This window comes from Rattus norvegicus, chromosome 10 (genome assembly GCF_036323735.1).
Source record: "Rattus norvegicus strain BN/NHsdMcwi chromosome 10, GRCr8, whole genome shotgun sequence".
Taxonomy (NCBI): Eukaryota; Metazoa; Chordata; class Mammalia; order Rodentia; family Muridae; genus Rattus; species Rattus norvegicus.
This window is the reverse complement of record NC_086028.1, coordinates 64695480-64718662: the sequence shown is the minus strand read 5'-3', so window position 1 is coordinate 64718662 and position 23183 is coordinate 64695480. Positions and strand designations below refer to the sequence as shown.

The window sequence follows — 23183 nt, the reverse complement described above, 5'->3', positions numbered from 1 at the left end:
GACTTCTGTTCGAGGATGACTCCGGAATGCCCAGAGCTGTCCAGGTTGTTTGAAGATAAATTCTCACAGGGCCAAGTTGGCCTCACACTTGCTATGTAGCAGAAGTCGTCTTAAGCTCTGGATTCTTCTGCCTTTGCTTCCCCAAACTGGGCTTTCAGGCATGCACCATTGCACTAGCTTTATGAGGTGCTGGGGAGAGAATCCATGGTTCCTGTATGCTAGACGAATATTTTACTAACTGATCTATACTCCTCTCCCCTAGCCCTGCAAATCTGCATATTTTTGTATGAAAACTAAAAAAAAATTAGACTGGAAAGATGGCTCAGAGGTTAAAATGCCGACCATACAAACCCAACAGTTCAAAAGCTCAGAACCAGGGTAAAAGCAGAAGGCAGTAGATTAGAGACTAAACCTCTGTAATCCCTTCAGACTTACAGGGCTGTCAAGGAGTTGGGAAGTTACAGGGCCAGCTAGCATGGTGTATATGCCCTGAATCATGAGTGATTCTGTCTCAGGAAAGGTGGGAGGTGAGGACCCACATCCTGGGATGTCCCCTGACCTCCAAATGCATTCTATGGCACGCAAGAGCCTGCATTCACACAGAAGCACTTAGACACGTGAACACTCACGCAAAAACATGCACACATCTCCCACACACACAATAAATAAATGATGAGCTAAAAAATATTAGGAGACAATAATGTTCTGTATTTGTCTAGACTGCACTTTCTTTCCCTTCGACTCTGTTCATCAGCCAGGGCCATCGCCTTGCGTTAAGTCCTTGACAAATATATTAACAAGCAGTAACCACGTAATTTTTTTAGAAAGAGGGAGATGGTTTATATCTATTAATCATCCTGGTCTGAAGAATTTCTCCCTTGGGCAAAGGGACATACACACAGTACATACACTATGTGCTGACATGATCTCAAGAGTTCTGTCTTCCAGGAGTATCTGAGGAAATCAAAGCCTTTATCTGTTATCCTTTGGAAGAAAGAATCCCCACTAATATGCAATTATGTCATCTGTAGATGGCTAGTACTCAGATTGAGATGTGGGGCACACCCACACAATTATTATCTCCGATGTGGAATAGCTAGCTACCTGCTTCCTAGGGACCTCGACTTCTGTGGAGGAAGGGCAGATTCTGAGGTAGAGGTGATATAGGCTTGCTCTTCAGGAGGCCTGACTTTAGGAACCAGTTAGAACAGAAGCAACCTTGCGGGAGGGCTCAGAGGTGAGGCCCCATCACCCTGGGTCTCCTCCATCAACTGTCTTTCCTAAAACCAGCTGGCTCTCCTGCTGACCAATTGGACACCACTATGCTAATTTTCATCGTATCTCTTTCTTCTGTGCAGCCTTCACGTCCCAGGTACCTAGAAGCCAGAAAACTAGCTAAATGGGGTAAGCTTCTGAAACGTCTACTTTGCTTTTTCCGGTTCAGTCACGTGCATTACACAATCCTCGCCTTTCCCTTTGCAAAGAGCCTTCCACTTCGAAACTGCCCGCAGGTTGCGCTTTGAGGGCTCACGCCGGTCCGTGGTCTCAGACAGTCACGTTCCCTGCGTCGGGAGGCGGGGCCTGATGGACTGACGTCATTCACCACACCCCGCCTCCCAGATATTATCAGTGCCGCCCGCCATCTTGTCCCAGTGTCTGGTTTGGCGGCGGAAGCAGTGGCTGGCTGTTTGAGTCTGTCAGTGGAAGGCGCGTCGGCTCTTTTGTCTGAGTGTGATCCGGTGGCTTGGTTCCAGGCATTCCGGTGATTTCCCCGGAGCAGTCTACAGGAGCCGCAGCGGCCGCCCGCGCTCTCTGTTCAGTCCCCACACCCGAAAAAGACCGAGCTCGCGTCACGCCCCTCAGCCCCCATCGAGTCCCTTCTCTGTCGTCGCGCCTGAATCGAGTTCCCGGAATCAGACGGTGCCCCATAGATGGCCAGCTTTCCCCCGAGGGTCAACGAGAAAGAGATCGGTGAGGCCCAGGATGGAGGGAGAGCGCGGGGACGACGGGCAGAGTGCGAAGGGGTTGGCTCCGGGGCTGGCGGGGGGAGCGAGGGTAGGTGTGGGGGATGGTAGAAGGGGGAAGTCCAATGCCAAGGCCCACGAGAAGCGTGGGACAAGATGCCGAGGCTCCGGAGAAGCGGAGAGAGGCAAGGACCCGCGCCGTGTGGCGGGAGGAAGCGGTCCCAGGATGGGCGTCGGCCGGGAGTGAATGAACCGGCGCCCCAGAGCGGGCCTCGGAGTTACGGTGAAGCCGGGCTGGACGGTCACGGCCGGGCAAAACCTAATGACACCATCACCAGCTGGGGTGCGGGTCCCACATCCTGGGGTTCTCCCAGCTAGCCTTGTTTGTCGAGTGGGCCTGGAGGATTGCTAGCATAGACTTAGTGGTCTATCCTAGGTTCTCTTAAGTCAGTGGTGGAGAAAAGTAGTGAATTTTTGTGTTTTGAGGTACAGTAGGAGGAGAAGCTTCTGTATGTCAGGTATTCTAATGAGAAAGGGGCCTGAAGAGGTGCCATAAGCGTGGAAAAGTTTTTGCTTTTTAAAAGGATGGCGTTATGAAAGTGAGGGTTCAAAGGAGGGAGTGTGTTGCCTACGTACACGGGAGGAGCAGTATGAATAGGTGGAGTGGCTGAAGGAGGGCTATTGTACTGAGGATGAAGCAGTTGCTAGTGTCACGCGCCAGGCAGAAGATTGGACAATGGGGAGTCGAAGGGTGTGGGCCAGACCTGCCCTGTGGCCACTTTAAAGCACTTAGCACTTTAAAGCACTGTTTAAAGTCTCTCAAAGAAGCCACCTTTTTTTTTTTCAAGTTGGTTTTTTTTTTTAAAAAAGAATTTTTAAAACGTTAAACACACCAGAAGAGGGCACCATTACAGATGGTTGAGCCACCATGTGGTTGCTGGGATTTGAACTCAGGACCTCTGGAAGAGCGGTTAGTGCTCTTAACCACTGAGCCATCTCTCCAGCCCAGGAGCCATCTTTGAGGTCATTGGGTGAGATTTGTTGAGTGAAGTCATCAGTAGGCACTGATATTACTTTTTTTGTTTTTTTTTTTTAAAGACTTATTATTTAAGTGCACTGTAGCTGTGTCTTCAAACACACCAGAAGTCATCAGATCCCATCCCATAAGGTTGTGAGCCACCATGTGGTTGCTGGGATTTGAACTCAGGACCTCTGGAAGAGCAATCAGTGCTCCCAACCACTGAGCCATCTCTTTCCAGCCCACTGTTCCCCACCCCCCCCAGCTGGGGATCGAACCCAGGGCCTTGCGCTCAAGCGCTCTACCACTGAGCCAAATCCCCAACCCCCACTGTTTTGTTTTTAAGTTGGCTTAGCATGGCTCATCCCAGCACGCAGAGGCAGGCAGACCTGAGTTCGAGATCAGTATGGTCTGCATAGCCATTTCCAGTATCCAAGACTACATAGTGAAATCCAGTTTTAAAAAAAAAGAAAAAAAGCAGTAGCTACTGAGCAGAGCCTTTGCATTTTCTCGTTCCTCACGTGTATGACTTTGCTAAGTGGTTGGAGGAGGTATTCCTAGGAAGAGTGAAAAGCTGAGCTAATCACAATTTTTTTTTTCTTATATGTGAATGGATTTCTGTACACAAATGACTAGTAACAGAATTGGGGGAGCTTGTTTTCTGAAGGATGAAGTTGAATGGCTAATTAATACTAGTTTTCTAACCATGTTAAAGCTACAGAAATCATAACATTCCTACCTTTTTAAAGTTTATTTTATGTATGTGAGTTCACTGTAGCTGTCTTCAGACACACCAGAAGAGGGCATCAGATCCCATCCCATAAGGTTGTGACTGCCATGTGGTTGCTGGAAATTGAACTCTGGAAGAGCAGCCAGTGCTCTTAACCCTTGAGCCATTTCCAGCCCTCCCCCCCCCCCTTTTTTTAAGGGGATAAATAGTGCTTTAGTGTAGTTGCTAAGGGAGATTCATTAAATAACCATTTTTTTTTAAAGATTTATTCATTTATTATATATAAGTACACTGTGGCTATCTTCAGACACACCAGAAGAGGGCATCTGATCTCTTTACAGATGGTTGTGAGCCACCATGTGGTTGCTGGGAATTGAACTCAGGACCTCTGGAAGAATAGTTGAGCCATCTCTCCAGCCCCACCACTTACTCTTTTTTTTTTTTTTTTTTTCTTTTTTTTGGAGCTGGGGACTGAACCCAGGGCCTTGCGCTCGCTAGGCAAGTGCTCTACCACTGAGCTAAACCACCAACCCCCCACTTACTCTTTTTAAGAGGGGATTTGTTTTTTCACTTTTATGTCTCCTTGTTTCCTTGATATAAGAAAATTAAGTGCCAAATGTATGGAATTTGTCCTTTTTCTAAGTTTTTTGTTTGTATTTGAAGCGTCATTTGGATACAAGGTTAGATAGACATCGTATAGCTTGGTGTTAATACCACTCCCTCTCCCCCCAATACCCTGGCATTGATTCTAGTCATGTCAAATTTGGATTTTCATGCACATGCTAAAGGAAAGGGCAGGACTCCGTGAATGATTGAAGAGTTCCAGGACAGGACATAACAGCCCTGAGCACTCCCTACCCTACCCTCTCTTTAACAAGGCACTGTCACACTTCCTTTCTGGGTATGAAATCGGAGGGTGGAATGTGAAGAAGAACTTCAATCTGGTTAGCTTTTTCCAATGGTGACTCGTGGTGAAGTACTGTGCACATATGTTGTGTTTTAGGGTCAGTTTCCCACGGTCCTATTACATTTCTTTTTCAAAGCACTTTAGGGAAATATTTACTAGTCCGAACTTGAGTATTTAAAACAGCTGATTAAAGTATAAAAATCATTTGTGTCTGTTAGCTAACCTTCAGGTTAGGAAACCTGAAGGCACTTAGAAAATGTTGACTATGTAACATTTGTTTTTACTGTTTTTATAATAATACTAGAATGTTTAAGATGAGTTAGTGAATTGTTTCGGGTTTGGTGTTTGAACCAGCCAAATCCCTATCATATTAACACTTAATAAAGAAAAGTAGCCAAATGATTGTGCCCAAGATTATTTCTTAAAAGTAACCTTAAAGTACAGACTTAAATTTGTGGGAAATAAAGTATTATACTTAGATTAACTTGGGTGCATTGCATTCTCTTTTAAAGTTACTACTTCCATTGCCTTTAAAAAAGTAAAATTTTAAAGCTTGCTTCCTTATTTGTGAACAAGGCGCCTTCTTCTAAAATTCATTAATTTTGACCAATAGATGAAGGTGAAGCAGGAATCCCAGTTTGGGGTGGGGGCTGGGTATAAGAAAAGAACCCTGGTGAAAGGACCCATGTAAGAGTGTAGGCTTGGGAAGGGGCAGGAAGCCTGCCACAATGGACTTGTTCTGGATTTAGGCATTGGAAAGCCACTCTGCAGGCACTGAGGCTCCCCAGCTCACTACTCTTACATCACACTCATGTGACTGCCCATAATGTGAGTTTAGGCACATTGATAAAACCACACCAGGAAGTACAGTGTCCAGAACTGGGTATCACTTTTCTAAGGGTTATTATCAACTGCAATGTATCCAGGAAAATGTGGTAAGATTAATTAAGGTAGGAAAAGATAGAAAATGGACTCAAAACTCTATAATCTGAAGAATGATTGAAAGAACAAGAAATACTGTATCCTAGAAAAGACTCTGGAATAGGTATCATGTAATGTCATGAGATCAAGATTGTTAGGGGTTGGGGATTTAGCTCAGTGGTAGAGCGCTTGCCTATCAAGCGCAAGGCCCTGGGTTTGGTCCCCAGCTCCGAAAAATAGAAAAGAAAAAATGTTAAATGTTTGTTCTCTCTGATCAGAATCAGAGTTGAGAAAGTGGATGGGGCAGAAGAAAGATTTTGAATTCTTTGTTTTGTTTCATTTTCTTTCTTTTTTTTTTTTTTTTTTTTTTTGTTCCCCTTGAGGCAGTGTATGTAACCCTGTATGTAACTATGTAACCCTGGAACTCTGTAGACCAGGCTAGCCTCAAACTCAGAGATTCTTGCCTGCTTCTGCCAACTGAGTGATGGGATTGAAGGCATGGGCCACTGCCATCCAGCAGACTTTGAGTATTTAAAAAAAAAGAAGGGGTTGGGGATTTAGCTCAGTGGTAGAGCACTTGCCTAGGAAGCGCAAGGCCCTGGGTTCGGTCCCCAGCTCCGAAAAAAAGAACTAAAAAAAAAAAAAAAAAGAAAACATTGTTTAAGCAAAATAGTTCTATTTATCTTAGTGATATATGGTTATGATATTTCCATACAAGAAGGAAGTTTTCAGAATAATGTAGAAAAGTGGATATCAGGTTTCTTTGTGGATTTTAAACTACTTATTTGACTTGTTAAATGTATCAAAAATTGGGCCAGGAATATACTTAATAACTTCAAAATGGGAGTTTATACATGTGCTTTTCTATTTGTTAAGTAAATATTAATTGAACACTTGACATGCTAGATGCTATACTAATTACTATATATCATATAGACTGCAGAGTTCATTGATCAGGTCTTTTCCCCACCCCACCCCATTACGCCCCAGTGGATGCCAGGGCCTCATACTTGTTAGGCAAGCATGCTACTTTTGAGCTGTATCTCCAGCTCTCCTCTACTGTTTGAAAATTACACGCATTACGTGTGGAGAATAAAAGTGGCTTCTTTCCTTCTGCCATGTGGGTACTGGGAATTGAACTCAAGTGGTCAAGCTTGGCAGCAGGTGTATGTATTTACCCACTGGGTCATTTTGCTGTCCCTCTCCAGCTCTTCCCAGCCTTCAGGATGACTGGAAAATTAAAAAAAAAAAATGTAGCCTGAGCTGACTCTGAACTGACCATGTAGCTGAGGTGACCTTAAAATTCTAATTCTCTACCTGGTTTGTGCTACGCTAAAGCTAGAAACCAGAGCTTCTTGTAAAACAACTTTGCAAGACAACCTAAGCCTAAGGATTTATAGTTCTTGAAAGATAACAGTCTTAATTCCCCTTTTGTTCTCTCTTTTCCCTTCCCACTTTCATGGCGCCTGCCTGTTTAAGGCCAGGTTGGCCTTAATGCGGTGTCATCCAGCCCCCACTTCACTACACTGAAACTTTGTGACAAGGTTTCATGTGGCCCTGGCTGAGGCTGGTCTTGAACTCCTGAACGCTGAGCCTCCCCCCCAGCTAGGGATCGAACCCAGGGCCTTGCGCTTCCTAGGCAAGCGGTCTACCACTGAGCTAAATCCCCAACCCCTAACGCTGAGCCTTCTAAGTGCTGAGATGATAGGTGTGCCTACCATGCCTAGTGACATACTTTAAATCTCTTGGAAAACCACTATCAAAAACAAAGCGAATCTCTAATGTTGTATGGGTAGAAAGCTGATTAAGCCCTGTCTAAAAGAAAAGGAGACAACCTTAGCAAATTCCAAAATAATATGAGGCCATCTGAATCTGTTGACGATATAATATCCTGTTTTTTGTTTTCGTCTTGTTTTAGTGAGGTCGCGCACTATAGGAGAACTGTTAGCCCCAGCAGCTCCTTTCGACAAGAAATGTGGTGGTGAAAACTGGACTGTTGCTTTTGCTCCGGATGGTTCATACTTTGCATGGTCACAAGGATATCGCATAGTGAAGCTTGTCCCGTGGTCCCAGTGCCTTAAGAACTTGTAAGACTCCTTTGTTTTTGTAGAATTTACTATTGTCTTTCAATGTTGGGTAATAAAACATTTTAAGTTTTCTTTACAACTAGGGTTATAAGTTTGTTTGTAGTTCAAGTCTTCTTGAAGATCTATGTAAAGAATGACCTGACTTTTTAATCCCAGCACTGGGAAGTAGAGGAGGCGTGTGGCTCTCAGGTTCAGAGCCAGCCAGGTCACACAGGACTGTCAGGGATACGTAATAGAAGAGACCTAGTCCCAAAAAAAAAAGTCACTCACTTTGGATTTTACATACTTTATTGGTTAATAGAGGTGCGTATCAGATTTTTCTCTAAAATAGACCTACTTCGTGGCCCAGTTTGGCTTTAAATTCATGATCCTGTCTCAGCCTCTGGGATGATGCTGTCTGGGTGTGAGCCACAGCCCCTAGCTGGTTGGAGTAGGGTGGGGAGGCTTTAGCTTAGGCCAACTTCAGATTTAGTCTATAGCCTAGCATGACACTGAGCTTCTAACACCCTGCGTTTCTGCTCAGAATTGCTGGAATAACTGAGTACGCCACCATACCCCATTATGTTGTGGTAGAGATCAGACCTGGGGTTTCATGTTTGCTCTGCAAGCATTCTACCAACTGGTTTTATATGTCTGTTTTTCCAAGTTAATAAGATTTTACTTAAGCTTGTGTGATCCCTTCACTATGCACCAGGGTCACTGAAGTTCTCATCCAGATAACTTTCTGAAGGAACCTAATTTAGTTGTGCTGTCTTTGTATCAGCACATGATTCTTTTATTTGAGCTTTTTATCTCTGCTTGAGTTAAGGGCATATTCATGATAGCTTTAAAGTTTTCTGAGGTCTCTGGCTTCCTGAAACAATTTAGCATCTCAAAAGATGGGTTATATAATTATTAATATTTTGCAAATGAGCTAAATTAGTCCTTAAGTTCATATCAAGAAATTACTGTTTTTCTCACCCTAAGCTCTCTTCTGAGAGTATGTTATGAGTCTAGTTTCACCACTCGATATATATTTCCTGTGATAGAAGCTGTCTCAGTTGAGACTGGCCAGTGCTGGACACTGACAACAGTGCCTACTCTCAAGTGGGACCAGACTTTACTATGTTAAAGAATTTCTATCAAAGGCAATTTGGAAGGAAAAGAAGTTAGAAGTTGTTTTCTTACTGAGGACTCTCTCAGCCATCAATAGTTTTTGAGAGTTAAATTTGTCTAGCCTTGTATTTCAGATAACGAACTTTTCCATCTTTAGAAGTAGTGCTACAATTGTATTAAGAAGACTTAACAAGTGCTAACAGTGTCTACAGAAGTTCGTTATAAAGAAATACTCATTTTCGATCTTTTCCCCTCAGTCTTTTGCATGGTTCCAAGAATGTTACCAATTCAAGCTGTCTAAAATTGGCAAGACAAAATAGTAATGGTGGTCAAAAAAATAAGCCCCGTGAACACATTATAGACTGTGGAGACATAGTCTGGAGTCTTGCTTTTGGATCTTCAGTTCCAGAAAAACAGAGTCGTTGTGTTAATATAGAATGGCATCGGTTCAGATTTGGACAGGATCAGCTGCTCCTTGCCACAGGGTTAAACAATGGTCGCATCAAGATCTGGGATGTGTATACAGGTATGGATTCACGGCTTTGAAAGTGAACCTGATTTTATGATGGAAGCACTAGAGTATATGATTTGAGGACTTTATGGAAAAGTGAGAATTTATGTGTCTTTATAAATAAGTCTCAGAGAATAATAAGAGTTTATACTGCTTGATAAAATATGCAAAGCAGGTTTGGGATTTATTTTTAGTTCATTATAAGCTGAGTCAGCAAATTTTAGTTTCTGACTCAGCAAAATGTCTTACTTGCTTTTTCAATTATAACTTAGGGGTTTTCAAGGGAAACCAGTTTATTTGTATTCCAAGCAGGTCTCAAACTCACTGTGTAGTGAAGATGACTTTAACTCCGCCCCTCCAGCCACCATATCCTGAGTACTAGGATTACGGGCATGTGCTGCAACTCCCCCAGTTTTATGCAGTGCTAGGAAACTAACTCTGGGGCTTCTTCACATGCCCACTAGGCAAGCACCTACCATCTGGGCCACTTAACCAGCTACAAATCAGAGGGTTGGTGTCATAGAGTTTTACTGCTGTGAACAAACAGCCACGACCAAGACAGCTCTTATAAGGACAACATTTAATTGGGGCTGGCTTACAGGCTAAGAGGCAGTCCATTATCATCAAGATGGGAGCTGGCAGGCATGGTATAGGAATAGCTGAGAGTTCTAAAACTAACTTCTTTCAGAGGCTGCCAGGACAAGGGTATTAAAACCCATACCCACAGTGACACCTACTTCCAACAAGGCTATAGCTCCTTATAGTCCCACTCCCTGGGCCAAGCATAGTCCTGGAGCTCCATTTGTAGACCAGGCTGGCCTCAAAGTCAGAGATCTATGCGCCTGCCTCTTCTGCCTCCCAAGTAAAAGTGTGCACCGCCATGCCCAGCTCACAAATCAGAGTTTCATTATCCACGTCTAACCTTCAGAAGGTTAGTCAGTCACTTTATCCAACGTCTAACTGCATAGGTGGGAAAGGTGAATTCTTTGAGCAATTGAAAAGTATTCAAGGTGGGGTGTGGTAGCAGAGATGCCTTTGAGCATCAGGAAGCAGAGGTAGGTGGTGGCTCTCTGTTTGAGGCCAGCCCCATCTACATAGTGAGTTCTGGGTCAGCTAGGGCTATGTAAAGAGACCCTGTCACAAAAACAAAAAACCAAAAATGAAAAAAAGAAAGTTATGTTCAAACTGGGCATGGTGATACATAGTTGTGACCTCAGCACTGAGAAGGCTTGAGTGGCTAGCCTAGCCACCTTTAGCAGGGTGAAGGCAGCATGGACTGCCACCAAAGGTGAGGGGGGAAGCTCAGTGGTAAAGTACTTACTTGCTGAACATTGCTTCCACCTGAGGTTCAGTGACCAGTGATACAAGGAAAGAAAAGGTTTTGATTTTGTTCTAGTTCTTGGCATATTCTGTTTGTTCATAAATACAACACGTTTTAAGTGAGCATTTATGCAAGATGTACCACAGAACACAATAATGTTATTGAGTTGGGGAATTCAGTCATTTCTTTTACAGTTTTCTAATACATGCAGGGTTTGTTGTTATCTTGGGGAAAAATTGCTTAAATTTCTGAGTAGTGAAATCTTACAAGTAACAATAGTCATTAGTTAATAAGTGAAACAATTTATTTCATAAAACGAGGTACCCAAGAATGTCTTTTTTTTTTTTTTACAGTTAACAAAACTATAAAAATAGAAGATAAGAAATAATCTTGTCGTCCATTTTTTTTTTTCTCCTTTCAATCACATTTAGGAAAACTCCTCCTTAATTTGGTAGACCATATCGAAGTGGTTAGAGACTTAACTTTTGCTCCAGATGGGAGCTTACTCCTTGTATCCGCTTCAAGAGACAAAACTCTTAGAGTGTGGGACCTGAAAGATGATGGTATGTATGTCTTCTGTCCTTCCCCTGCCTGTGTAAAAGAACCATGTTTTGTTTCAGTTTTTTGAGCTAGGATCTCTCTAGCCTTAGCTGGCCTGGAAATTACAAAGTAGACCAGGCTGGCCTCACAAGAGACCCACCTGCCTATAAGAATGTCAGGACTAAAGATGTGTTCCATCATGCCTATTTTGTACAGTGAAGTTTAAGTAAGTCAGAACAGGAACCAGCAGTTACTATAATAAACCGTCTTGACACTGCTCAGACCATCCACACAGATCTGTAACTCTAGTTCCAAGGAATTTAACATCTGGCCTCTGCAGACACTGCAGCTGCTACCCAGACATATATGCAAGCAAAATACTCATACATATTAAATAAATGAAATTTCAAAATTAAAAAAACTTAATTTTTTTTAAAACAAATCCAGTCATCCAATAAAATTTAGATTATAGCCTGATTTACAAATCAGGATTTGTAACATGGTTAAATGCTGGTAAGCATAGGTCATAAATTCTTTCATAAAAAGAGATGTTTATGTGGGTGTACTCAGTTTCTTAAAAATGGTGTATTGATTTTATCTTGCTTTATAGAAACAAATGTAGATCAGGCTGCCTTTGTCCCCTAAATACTGAGATTAAAGGTATACATTAGCATGCCTGGCTTTTACATTCTAAACTGTATCATTTTTAGTTCTGTATGTTCATGTTGTCTTCATGTGCTTATGTATGGGTGTCTGAGGCGGTCAAGAGCAGTAAAGTGCTGGGAATCAAATCATGTCCTCTGCAGAGCAGAGTGCGCGCCTGACTGCCAGGTGCGTCTCCAGCCCTGTGTCATTTTATCAAGCAACAAATACCACCCTCTGAGTTTGAAGCAAGCCTGGTCTACATAGTGAGTTCTAGAACAGCCAGGACTACATACAGAGACCCTGCTTTGGAAGAAAGGAAGGGCAAATACTGAAGACCTATATCCATCTCTTCTAGCTGTAAAGGTTTATTTATGATAACTGTAGACTACCGTCTTGTCAGTCAAGGCGCTACTGGTTTGAGATGTGTCCTGACACAGATGCTTCTTTCGTTCAGGAAATATGGTGAAAGTATTGCGGGGCCATCAGAATTGGGTATACAGTTGTGCGTTTTCTCCAGACTGTTCTATGCTGTGTTCAGTTGGAGCCAGTAAAGCAGTATGTATCAAAGTTCTTGTCCATGTGCTGAATTGGATGATGATGTATGCTTAATCATTTCAAATCTGAGTGACCTATTAAGTTTGTGCTTGGTGTCATGAATATCTTAAGTGCTTTATTTCATGATGGAGAGAATTTGCATGTAGAAAATTAGATATTTGTGAATTGAGAATTGAATTGCTTTTAGAGATGTTTATAAAATGAAGGGTTAGTGAGGGTATTTTTTTGTGAATGAAGTCTAGGAATGCTTATGTGCTGTAGATAAGTAAGATTAGTCCATTTTTAAGATATTTTCTTGCCAATTGATTTCTTTGTTTTTGTTTTGTCCAGTTTGCTGGTTTTGTTTTGTTTTTAAGTTTTGAGTCTCAGTTGGACATTTAACTGGAAAAAAAGTACTTTATAAGCATAGTAACATTATAACTCCTGTATGTCCTACAGTGGATTATAGATGAAGCTGCACATGGTTTTACAGCGTGCCTATGACAGCCTAAGTGGTGACTGTTAAGGGTTATAGATATACTTTAGTGAACTGTCAGTTTACTAGCTCTGAGCTAATGTATTTTTAAGAGTTCAGCAGCGTTGAGTATGAAACTGGATGAACTCCAAAATACATGTAATGATCGCAACACTCTTTGAACTGATGGGGGTGGAGGGTGTAGATAAAACACTTTTATTTTGTCAAGAAGTATGTTAAAATGATAGTTGTGAATGTTAGGAGTTTAAAACAAAATAGCTTAGTTTTGTCTTTTGTTTTTGTTTTTTGTTTTTTTTTTTTTTAACCATAAAGACAAGCTAGATGTTGACATTGCGATTTTAGGCTGTGTGTTTTCCATATGCTTCTTGCTTTCCCTGTCACAGGTGGTGGCAGCAATATTGGTGTGATTGAGGTTATGCTGGCACCACTCACACACAGGCGCATAATGGTGCTAGCTGGGCAGAAAGAGTGGCATCTCTGGCTACCGGGCTGGGGGCGACCTTTACCCTAGGATGAAGTAACCTTGCATTCGGCTGCAAGGTGTACTGTACGTACACAGGTGCTGGTCGGTCCATGTCCACTTTCTGCTCTTCTTTCTTTTCTTTTTCTTTTCTTTTTTTCCCCCTCTTTAAAAAAATAATTTCCCCCACAGTAATGTCCAGACTCCTGAGTAAATTGATCTTCCAGTATGAAGGAATTTTAGAGTCTGACAAGTGAAACCAATAATGTACAGTAATTGGTTTTTTGAGGGCTTTCTCGGTTTTTTGAATTCTTAAGATACTAGCAGTACCGTAAATTATTTACCCAGTTATTATACTTATTTTCCTTTGGAAGTAATATGTGCAGAAAGGAAGTAGCAGGAAGGAGTCTACTTCAAGAGGAGGAAGCTGTCTCACTAGGCGTGCTGTAAACCTCCCAGCTTACATTTAATCTAATAGTGAGCATTAGAGTACTGTTGAGAACTGCTTGAGAGGCTGAGGCAAGTAGATCACAAACTAAAGGCCAACCTGGGCTCCTTAAAAACCAGCCTGGACTTCTTGGTGAGACACTGCCTCAAAGCAAAAAACCAGCAAAACTTATTTAGAACCTTCTGCACAGTCTTTCAATGTTTAAAATCTAAACTGTATGTGGACTTGTTTAAGTAATTTAACTATTTTATGGTGAAAATAACTAATGATTATAGTCAGTTTGGAAAAATAAGTGTTAAATCTTGATTACCAAAATATGTTGTAATATTTTCATAAAATAGTATTTTCATTTGTAATATGGTTTAGTAACATCCTTGTTGTTTGCCAACAAAATTATTTTTGGCTGTGAAAATTCTCTTTGCTTGCAGTATCTGTTTCTCTTCCTAGGCTCTCGGTGGTGACCCAAGCCTATTGTAAACAAGTGATTATCTCAAAGGGAGATGCCAGTGGAGTAACAGTTGCTAACGTTACATTTTCTGTCTGTATATGTTTTTAAAAATTGGTAGTTTCTGGAAAAAAGAGAAAGGGGTTTGTAATACTTAACCCTATTTATTTCCATATATTTTATAGTTAATTAGTTTTTGGAATAAATGGATTTCAGTATTGGTGGTTAAATTGCATTGCCTTTATTTTCCCTTTAGGCTTATTTTTTAAATTAACATTTAACAGAAACATTTGAAATAGAAATTTGCATGTCTGCTTTAATTAACTTAAAAGACTGATTTTTAATCTACGACACTGAGCATATTCTTTAAATTACTCATAATTTATAATTAATTTGATGTAATATTAAAGTAGCAATTGTAGTTTAAGATGTGCCCCTTTGTCCTCTGTGTGTCTGAGTGAAGCTATAACATTTCCCTCTTATTATTTCAGGTTTTCCTTTGGAATATGGATAAATACACCATGATAAGGAGACTGGAAGGGCATCACCATGATGTCGTAGCTTGTGACTTTTCTCCTGATGGAGCATTACTAGCTACTGCGTCTTACGATACGCGTGTGTATGTCTGGGACCCACACATTGGAGACACTCTGATGGAGTTTGGGTGAGTGCAACATGAATTATTTCAGTCAGTAACTCAGCATTGGCTATCACTATAGTTTTAAAGAGGTTAATGTGTAAAATTGGAATCCCTAACAAAATGTAAAATTAGCAGCTTCTGATTTCATTTAACTTGGCTGTAGCAACTCTTTTTAGTCTTATTGTATCATCAAAACCCCACTTTAAACCTTTATTCAGAGGCTATGTTGTTTCTTGAATTGATTCTGAAATACTGCAAATATGTCTTTGGCCGCAGGCACCTGTTTCCCCCGCCTACTCCAATATTTGCTGGAGGAGCAAATGACCGATGGGTAAGAGCTGTGTCTTTCAGTCATGATGGACTGCATGTTGCCAGCCTTGCTGATGATAAGTGAGTATAGCATAGTTTTGATGGTAGTAATGATTTTTAAAGGTTTTGGGTTTGTTGTTTTTTGTTTTTTTCCGGAGCTGGGGACCAAACTCAGGACCTTTGTTCTTTTTTTAAATCATCCTTCTACTTAACTAAAAGTGTGCTTTAACGCATAACACTCTTTAGCTAGATTTAGGTTTTTATAGGGGAGTTGTTTGTATTTGAAATGGTCTTGATATGTGGGCCAGGTTGACCTTGAACCTCTGCCTCCTGAATGCTGAGAATTCTGTGTGAACCGCCATGCCCATCTTGTAACTGGGATTTACTGTCTCTAGACAACACCTTGGGAGGTGTTGATTTTCGCCTGGCTGGTGGTACTCACTGTAAATTGGTGGCCACTGCTTTTGAGATTAGACAAATGTAGAAACGACTAGATCGGGTTATTTGTAAGAAAATGACAAAGCTTCAGCCTTGAACATTACAGGTTCAAACGCGTGAGGTTATAAAGCCATGCCTTGTAATCTCTTTGGAGTTCATCCAAATTACCAAAGGGTATAAAGTGTAAACTGGTCCGCACAGATAGATAAAGTGGCAAACGTGCATAGTATAGAATACGGAGGCCCTGGCCTGTAATTGCAGCACTTGGGAGGCTGAAGCAAGGGGATTCCGGCTTGAGCTCTGTAGTGAGAGCTGATCTCAAACAGAACAGAGTTAAAGTAACTGGATGGAGAAGACAGATTGCAGTCCCAGCTCTTGGGCAGAAAAAACAGCAAGTTCAAGAATTTGATGCTGTCCGTCTTGGGTTGTATAAATATGAGCCCATCTCAACCAAAGTTACCATGCTGTTTGAGAGTGATTGGTGTGTATGTACTCGGTGATGAGTTGCTTCTGACTTACTCAGCTTATTTCCCTTGCAGAATGGTGAGGTTCTGGAGCATTGGTGACGATTGTCCAGTACAAGTTGCACCTTTGAGCAATGGTCTCTGCTGTGCCTTTTCTACTGATGGCAGTGTTTTAGCTGCTGGGTAATAATACATCTTATTTCTTTTTCTTTTGAAGACTTTTTTCTTTCTTTTAAGATTTATTTATATAAGTACACTGTAGCTGTCTTCAGACACAAGAAGAGAACATCAGATCTCATCACAGATAGTTGTGAGCCACCATGTGGTTGCTGGAAATTGAACTCAGGACCTCTGGAAGAGCAGTTAGTGCTCTTCACTTTTTGTTTTTGTTTTTTGTTTTTTTTTTTTTTGGAGCTGGGGACCGAACCCAGGGCCTTGCGCTTGCTAGGCAAGTGCTCTACCACTGAGCTAAATCCCCAACCCCTCAGTGCTCTTAAATGCTGAGCCATCTCTCCAACACTTGAAGACTTATTTTTTCTTTATGTGTATTTTGCTTGCCTGTCTGTACTGTACCATGTGCACATAGTCCCTGTGGAGGCCAGAAGAGGGCGTGGTCTAGAGCTGGGTCACAGATGGTGAGCCACCGTGGAGGAGGTGCTGGAACTGATCCCTGTTCTTCCAGAAAAGTATCAAGCACACTTGAACCATTTCTCCTGCCCCTTCTCTTAACAGAAAAAGTTGTTGATTTCCTAGACCAACTCTGTATAGTCCTGCTACTTGTCTCAGAGTTCTTACTAGACTTTAAGGTGAGATGTGTTAATCTGCTGATACACTGCCTTGATTATTGTCTTTCCATTTCTCTAAAGGACACATGATGGAAGTGTGTATTTTTGGGCCACTCCAAGGCAAGTCTCTAGTCTTCAACATTTATGTCGCATGTCGATTCGAAGAGTGATGCCCACCCAAGAAGTCCAGAAACTGCCCGTTCCTTCCAAAATGTTGGAGTTTCTCTCCTACCGGGTTTAGGATGAGGACTGCTTTCCTGGTGGGGCAGACAGAGCACCCTTTACAACACACCTCAAGCTTTACCAGCTCAAGCATCTGTTCTTGAAGGCTCGGAAGATTATTTAATTTGATCCACTCTTATATTTCATTTCATTAGTTGGACTTTTAAAGCATTATTTATACACCATTGGAGAAATATTTCTGAACATATCATGTAATTTTTAAGATTAACTGTGAAAACATTACATACATGTATATATTTAGACATAAGCTGCTATGTATTGAATGGGCCCTTTAGTTTTCTCTTAGTTCTGACTTGTATATATTGCTTTAGTAGAGCCAGGATGTGCATACGTGCTGTTTGTTGGAGCAAATTCAGTGGAATTTTTGTTTTTTTATTTGGGGCACTGAGTTTGCATGACGTTGAATAAAACAGAATTGCCTCATAGGAAATGGGTTGGTCAGAATGGATGGTGTGAAGCTGACTGGTGAGAGAGGTTTACTATTTGAAATTTTCCAAAGGAATGGTTTGTGGGAGTTTGAATGTGACGTTTAAAAAAGAGCCAAGGAAAAAGATAGCTAGAAAAAGGTTGGCTCTTGTAGGCCTTAATTTTGGAAAGCAGCTACTTACCTACCCCTCGGAGAATAAAAAAGTATTATGCATTCTTGTCAATTTGAAAACTACATCTACTGTATTATTGCTGAATATTTTGTCAATACTAAGGGACAATTATTTTAAGACCATGGGTTTTATTTTTAACATTTTGTTTCTACAAGGATGATATTGGTGACTTACCAAAGAGAAGCAATACACAATATGTCTGCTTTAGCCTTCTTTTATTTATCTTATCTGCAGATGTTGAAAATGTATGCATTATGTAAAATGCTTGTTTTGTATCTTTTGAGTTTTTTAATTAAACAACATAAAAATAATACATTGCCAGTGTTTCTTTCATGTGTGCATTGTGTAGTACTCATGTCTAGCTGCCCTGTAAGGTTGGCGATGGGCCTACAGATGCTCAATGTAGAAGGCAGTGAGGAGGAAGCGTGTAACAGGAAGCGTCCCTTTGTGAGCACATGCCTGTTGCCGGGTCCCACCACGGGCTCCATCCCGGGGCACTGCCATAGTTCCTGCTTAGGTGCACTTAAGGCTGTAGAGGACAGAACGGCTTCTGAGCACAAGAATGCCTTAGAGAGATGGGCAGCCTCAAAGTAAGCCTGCCTGGTTAAATGATAGAAGCGGATAGTCTGGGTCCTCAGGAAGGCAAATGCACTCTTAGCCATGCATGATCTCAGGCGCTCATCATGTTGGCAAAGTATATGGACGTGGTTATGCAAGTCAGAAAAAATATTTTCTCAAGTGGCAGCTATATTAGACAAATACAGAGGCGTCTCTAAACTTAGGGTTTTCCCTCCATTTCACTTGTACACTGTAATCTTTAAATTTTAAAACTTTTTAAAAATTAAATATCAAAATTTAAATATATAAAAAATAGGATTTTAAAATGGTCTAAGAGATAATCTCCATGAATATTTACTTTTCATAACCACAGCAAATACCAGTCACTCATGTAAAGACATTTAGTTGAATGATACACACTGCTTAAGATGTTTGCAGTCGAGCTGGAGAAATGGCCCAGTGGTTAGGGCACTGACTGCTCTTCCAGAGGTCCTGAGATCTGATGTCCTCTTATGGTGTGTCTCAAGACAGCTACAATGTACCTATATATAATAAATCTTAAAAAATGTTTGCAACCTCCGTGCCATAAGAAAGGGACACAACAGTATTAAGACACATGCAGACACATGCCTGAGCTTCCCTTAGGAGGGAGTGAGATGTGGTTTTACATGCCCAAAGGGAGGCAGGAAAAAAGGTGGTTGGGCTCTCTCTTGGTTCAGATTCTAGCTATGTGATTTTAGATGGAGGTTACTTTTTTTTTTTTTTTTTTTATATTCCTTGCCACAGCCATGCCATTTGGAGAACTGGCAAGAGGTTATTAACACTCAGATTTGATTGCCTGGGCTTTTGTTTTGAGGCAGGGTCTCACTATGTAGCTCTCCCTGGATGGCCTTTTAACAGCTGGTTTCCCCTCTCCGTGTCTTAGAGTGGGTATGAATGAATGCAAGAAAGTGTCTCTCACTATCATAATGCTTCGTACCACTTTAAAGCCTGTGACCTGATCTCTGGTTGGCAAACCCTCAGTTTATGATCCTTGAAATTCCTTGCCTGCTTGTGATTGAGATAAAGTTGGATTGGGCTGGTCTGCACTGCTCTAAGGGCAGCAAGACCTAGGATGGGCTGGAGGAAACTATGATTCTTAGTCTAGGCAGTGGACTTGGCTGTCAGCCCAGCTCAGGGTAGGAAAAGAAAGCATGAGAAGTTAAACATTATCTCACATAACCATGGTGGCAGCGAACCTCTCATCACACTGAAGACTGAGAGGAGCTACAGCGTTCTATCCAGGCAGTTCCCACCAGCTTCTGGCTTAGGTGCATTTTAGTCAATAGAACATGCAGATCATAGGTAGTTCACTGCAAGGCTGGAGAGGTAGCCCAGTGGAGAAGGGTCCTTACTGCCGAGCCTTAAAGAGCTGAGTTCAGGATACGGGTGGTGGGATAGGGAGCTGATTGGCACAGGTGTTGTCTGACCTGGCTAAGTACTTCACTGTACTTGTGGGCACCCTGTCCCCAACGCTAAAGAAATAGCTTACCTCAGGAACAGAGCTACTGCTGTGTTACTTTATGAGCAGAGTACCAGCATGCCGTGTTGACTCAGCAGACACAGAACTCAGATCTGAAGTGTGAGGAAAGGAGGAAGCCTATGTGCAACAGATGACCTTTTTCAAAAAAAAAAAAAAAAAAAAAAAAAAAAAAAGCTACCGTGGGATGGTCAAATCCTCAAGTGTACGTGATGAATCCACCGGATACTTGCATAGTGCACCTGTGTCTGAATGGCGTTCACAGCAGCAGCACTCGGTGCAATTGCAAGTGGGTTGTTTTTAAGGTATTAGGATAAACGTTAGGGGTTGGGGATTTAGCTCAGCGGTAGAGCACTTGCCTAGCAAGCACAAGGCCCTGGGTTCGGTCCCCAGCTCCGAAAAAAAGAAAAAAAAAAAAAAGGATAAACGTTCTTCTAGACCATTTTAATATAAGATCCAGGGGCCGGAGGGCCAACTCAGTGGGTGAGAGCACTGGTTTGTTCTAGAAGATTGGATCTCTGTTCCCAGAATACAACTGTAACTCCAGTTCTAGGGAATTTAACACCCTTTACTGGCGTTCTCTGGTACGAGGCATGCAGATGGTGCCCAGTAGAACCCTTCAGCTTAGATGGATTATTGGAGTCTGTGCACTGGCTTTTTTTTTGGTTGTATTTAAATCCTGTATCTCTGAGAAGTCAGAACTGTTGACAACAGACAATATGGCCACCTGAAGGAATGATTGTCATAACCTTGGTGTGTGTTTATGTAAGTAAGCTGTTCTGGTGTTGAAACATCTTTGCTAAGCAGTCACTGGTGAGATGGTTCAGTGGTTAAGAACGTTTGTTGCTTTTGCAGAGGACCTGGGTTCCGTTCCCAGAAACCACATGGCAGCTCACAACTGTAACTCTAAGGGATACAACATCTTCCTCTGACCTTGGGCACTAGGCACATTTGTGGTACACATACATACATGTAGGCAAAGCGCTTTTACACATAAGAAATCTAAAACAAAACACAAAGTAACAAACATCTCTTGCTCTAAAGCTTGCAGTTATCCAAAAGCAAAAGTGTCTGCTATAAGTGAGTGCAATGAAAGAATTACAGGGGGGTTGGGGATTTAGCTCAGTGGTAGAGCGCTTGCCTAGGAAGCGCAAGGCCCCGGGTTCGGTCCCCAGCTCCGAAAAAAAAGAACAAAAAAACAAACAAACAAACAAAACAAAACAAAACAAACAAAAAAAAAAAAAAAACCGTCTACTGCAGGTCCAGAAGACTGAAGTAGCTATCCCAGCCGACTGTGTTTCCCAATTGTTGACTGATAATGAAATGTTACAGGGCAGTGGAGAACATGGATTGTTTCCCTCTCGGCACTGCAGGTGGCGAGTCAGCATCACAGAATCACAGATTAAGGGTGAGAAGAGATGCTGAGGAGGGTATAAAACAGAGCCAGGACTGAGGCAGACGTAAATATGACCACAGGGCTCTAAACACAGAAGGGAAGTCAGAACGCTGCTGCATGGTCCTGTGTCCAAGTTGGTAATTTCTGAGGAAAAGGACAGTTAGTATACGTTAGGAGGCGGACACTGACCACCAATCCATTCGCACGGAGAGCGGCTCATCTGAATGGGAAGATATTAGGAGGTGGGGACTTGGGAAAGGTCGTGAGGATGGGAGCCCTGATATGGGACTTGGGCCTTTATAAATCCTCCACACTGCTAAGATATGAGAAAGGGCAGTGAAAGGGGCCTTCTCCACCAGTTCCCAACCGTGCTGAACCTGGATCTGACTCGCACCCTCCATGATAGTGAGGTGTGTCTGTTGAACCTAAACCACCTAGTGTGCTTTGTAACAACAGGGCAGACAGACCTGCAAGAGCGCCTCCTGATATGAGCCAGGGATAAGTCCTGCTGAAGCGCAAGGCTAGCCACTCAGTACATCCCCCACTATTACGGTTTGAATCTGAAAATCCCCCCACGGGTTGATTTTGAAGGTTACTTTAAAGGTTGTCAACTCTCGGAGGTAGTAGGGTCTGCCTGGTCGCACCAGGTCATTGAGTGCTGGGGAGTTGTGAAGGTTACACCTACCCCTACTTCCGGCCTAGCTCTAATTCCTAACCTGCCACCGTGTGAACAACTGTGACCTCAGGTTCCCACTGCCATGCCTTCTCTGTCTGCCAGACCAAGTGAGACAGAATATTTGGCCCTTAAGTTGGTTCCGTCAGGAGCTTTGGTCACCGTGACATGAAAGCCTGTGACACACCCAGTTATACCTGCCTCTGCGGGGGTGGGGGTTCAGGTTCTCTTTTGGATGATATTATATTATATTGAATCAGCTATCTCCTGTGGGCCGTCTTCTGTGTTGCAAGGGTCTGCAGGCGGTACCTGGGAAATGGTCAGGAAACCCACAAATCAGAGATGTCCCCCTTACCCAACCCCCGGCCCTCTTCTATTTTCTCTCGGCCTGTTTTGTTTTCTTCAGTCTCATGAGGCCCAGCTCTCAGGATAATCTAACTAAAGGGCCTCCTCAGTGGTGCCAGATAGGCTGCCCCAACTCATTGCAGTCTTGCCACAGAATCCTATGAGATCTCGTTTCTTTACCTCCTCCTTGGACTTTCGAATAAAGCCCTGTTTCAAATAAGTTAATCATTCTTAGATGTTGATTCCTTGTTTAGAAAGCAAATTCCTTACACCTGAGGAGACTCTGCAGCCTTCCCATGGGTGCCTGGCATTTGGGTCAGAAGGACTGATTGTTGGGACCAAGGCTTGATGAGGAACCAGCCCCCAGTGGGCAGACAAGAACATAACCCGAGTTGGGAGGTTTGGATGAGAGGCCCGGGATCCACTCACCCAGCTTGTGGAGAAAGCAGCTCCCTCAACTGGGTCACGCTCAATGCTTGGCCAAAGCTGAGCCTGCTGGGCTTGGTCCCATCTTGCTCCCAGCAGGAGGGTGTGCATATAGCACTTTGGTTGGACTCCTCACTCCAAGCCCAAAGGATGTCGCAGACATGGTGACTGAGGCTGCTATCCCCAGGAAGACTTGTGTGAATGCTAGCTTGGCTGTTGAATGATGTAATAATGTCTCTCCACACACGTGGCATTGGCTCTTACTTTCTGCAGTGTTGGGTCCTGGCAGCTACTTGACATTTGTTACCAGCATTTGTTGAGCACGAACCACAGGCTCGTTTTACTATTCCTGCTGCTTTTCAGCAGTCCTGAGAAGTTTTATTGTTTTCCTTTGATGGCTGTGCAGGTCAAGAGGCTAACTCTCTCCTCTGGGTGGAGACGGTCAGATGAAGTTGAGGTCCAAGGTGGTGCTGAATGCAGCCCCCCCCCCCCCTTTATCTTCATAATACTTGTGAACAGATGCTAGAAAGAAAACAGCCAGTCTCCAGCCGTGTCTTTGCCAACACCACGAGGCCAGCCATGATGTCAGGCTAACCCTTTCCCAACACACCCTACCCTTTTCACTGGATTGTGGGAAGAAAACAAACAAGGACTGACTCTGAATAT

At 42.6% G+C, this 23183-nt stretch overlaps 2 protein-coding genes across 6 annotated transcripts in view; one reads left to right on the top strand and one right to left on the bottom strand.

Moving 5' to 3' along the window:
- The window catches only part of Faul2 (FAU ubiquitin like and ribosomal protein S30 fusion like 2), a 733200-nt gene that overhangs the window by 637270 nt on the left and 72747 nt on the right, over nt 1–23183 (bottom strand). The gene's annotated exons all lie outside the window — the stretch shown is intronic.
- Nucleotides 1625–17911, top strand: Wsb1 (WD repeat and SOCS box-containing 1). 5 transcript variants are annotated; one of them, NM_001042561.1, is made up of 9 exons: nt 1834–1971; nt 7459–7627; nt 8980–9248; nt 10986–11117; nt 12194–12294; nt 14614–14786; nt 15039–15152; nt 16049–16156; nt 16840–17911. In NM_001042561.1, exons 1-9 carry the CDS (start codon nt 1932–1934, stop codon nt 16997–16999), a joined length of 1266 nt encoding a protein of 421 aa, NP_001036026.1. In that variant the 5' UTR covers nt 1834–1931; the 3' UTR covers nt 17000–17911. The 5 variants fall into 5 exon arrangements, with proteins under 5 accessions (XP_063125141.1, NP_001036026.1, XP_063125142.1 ...); XM_063269071.1 differs by lacking the exons at nt 14614–14786; nt 15039–15152; nt 16049–16156; nt 16840–17911 and adding an exon at nt 13153–13409 and having other exon boundaries at nt 1625–1971; XM_063269072.1 differs by lacking the exons at nt 1834–1971; nt 7459–7627; nt 8980–9248 and having other exon boundaries at nt 11069–11117; nt 12194–13328.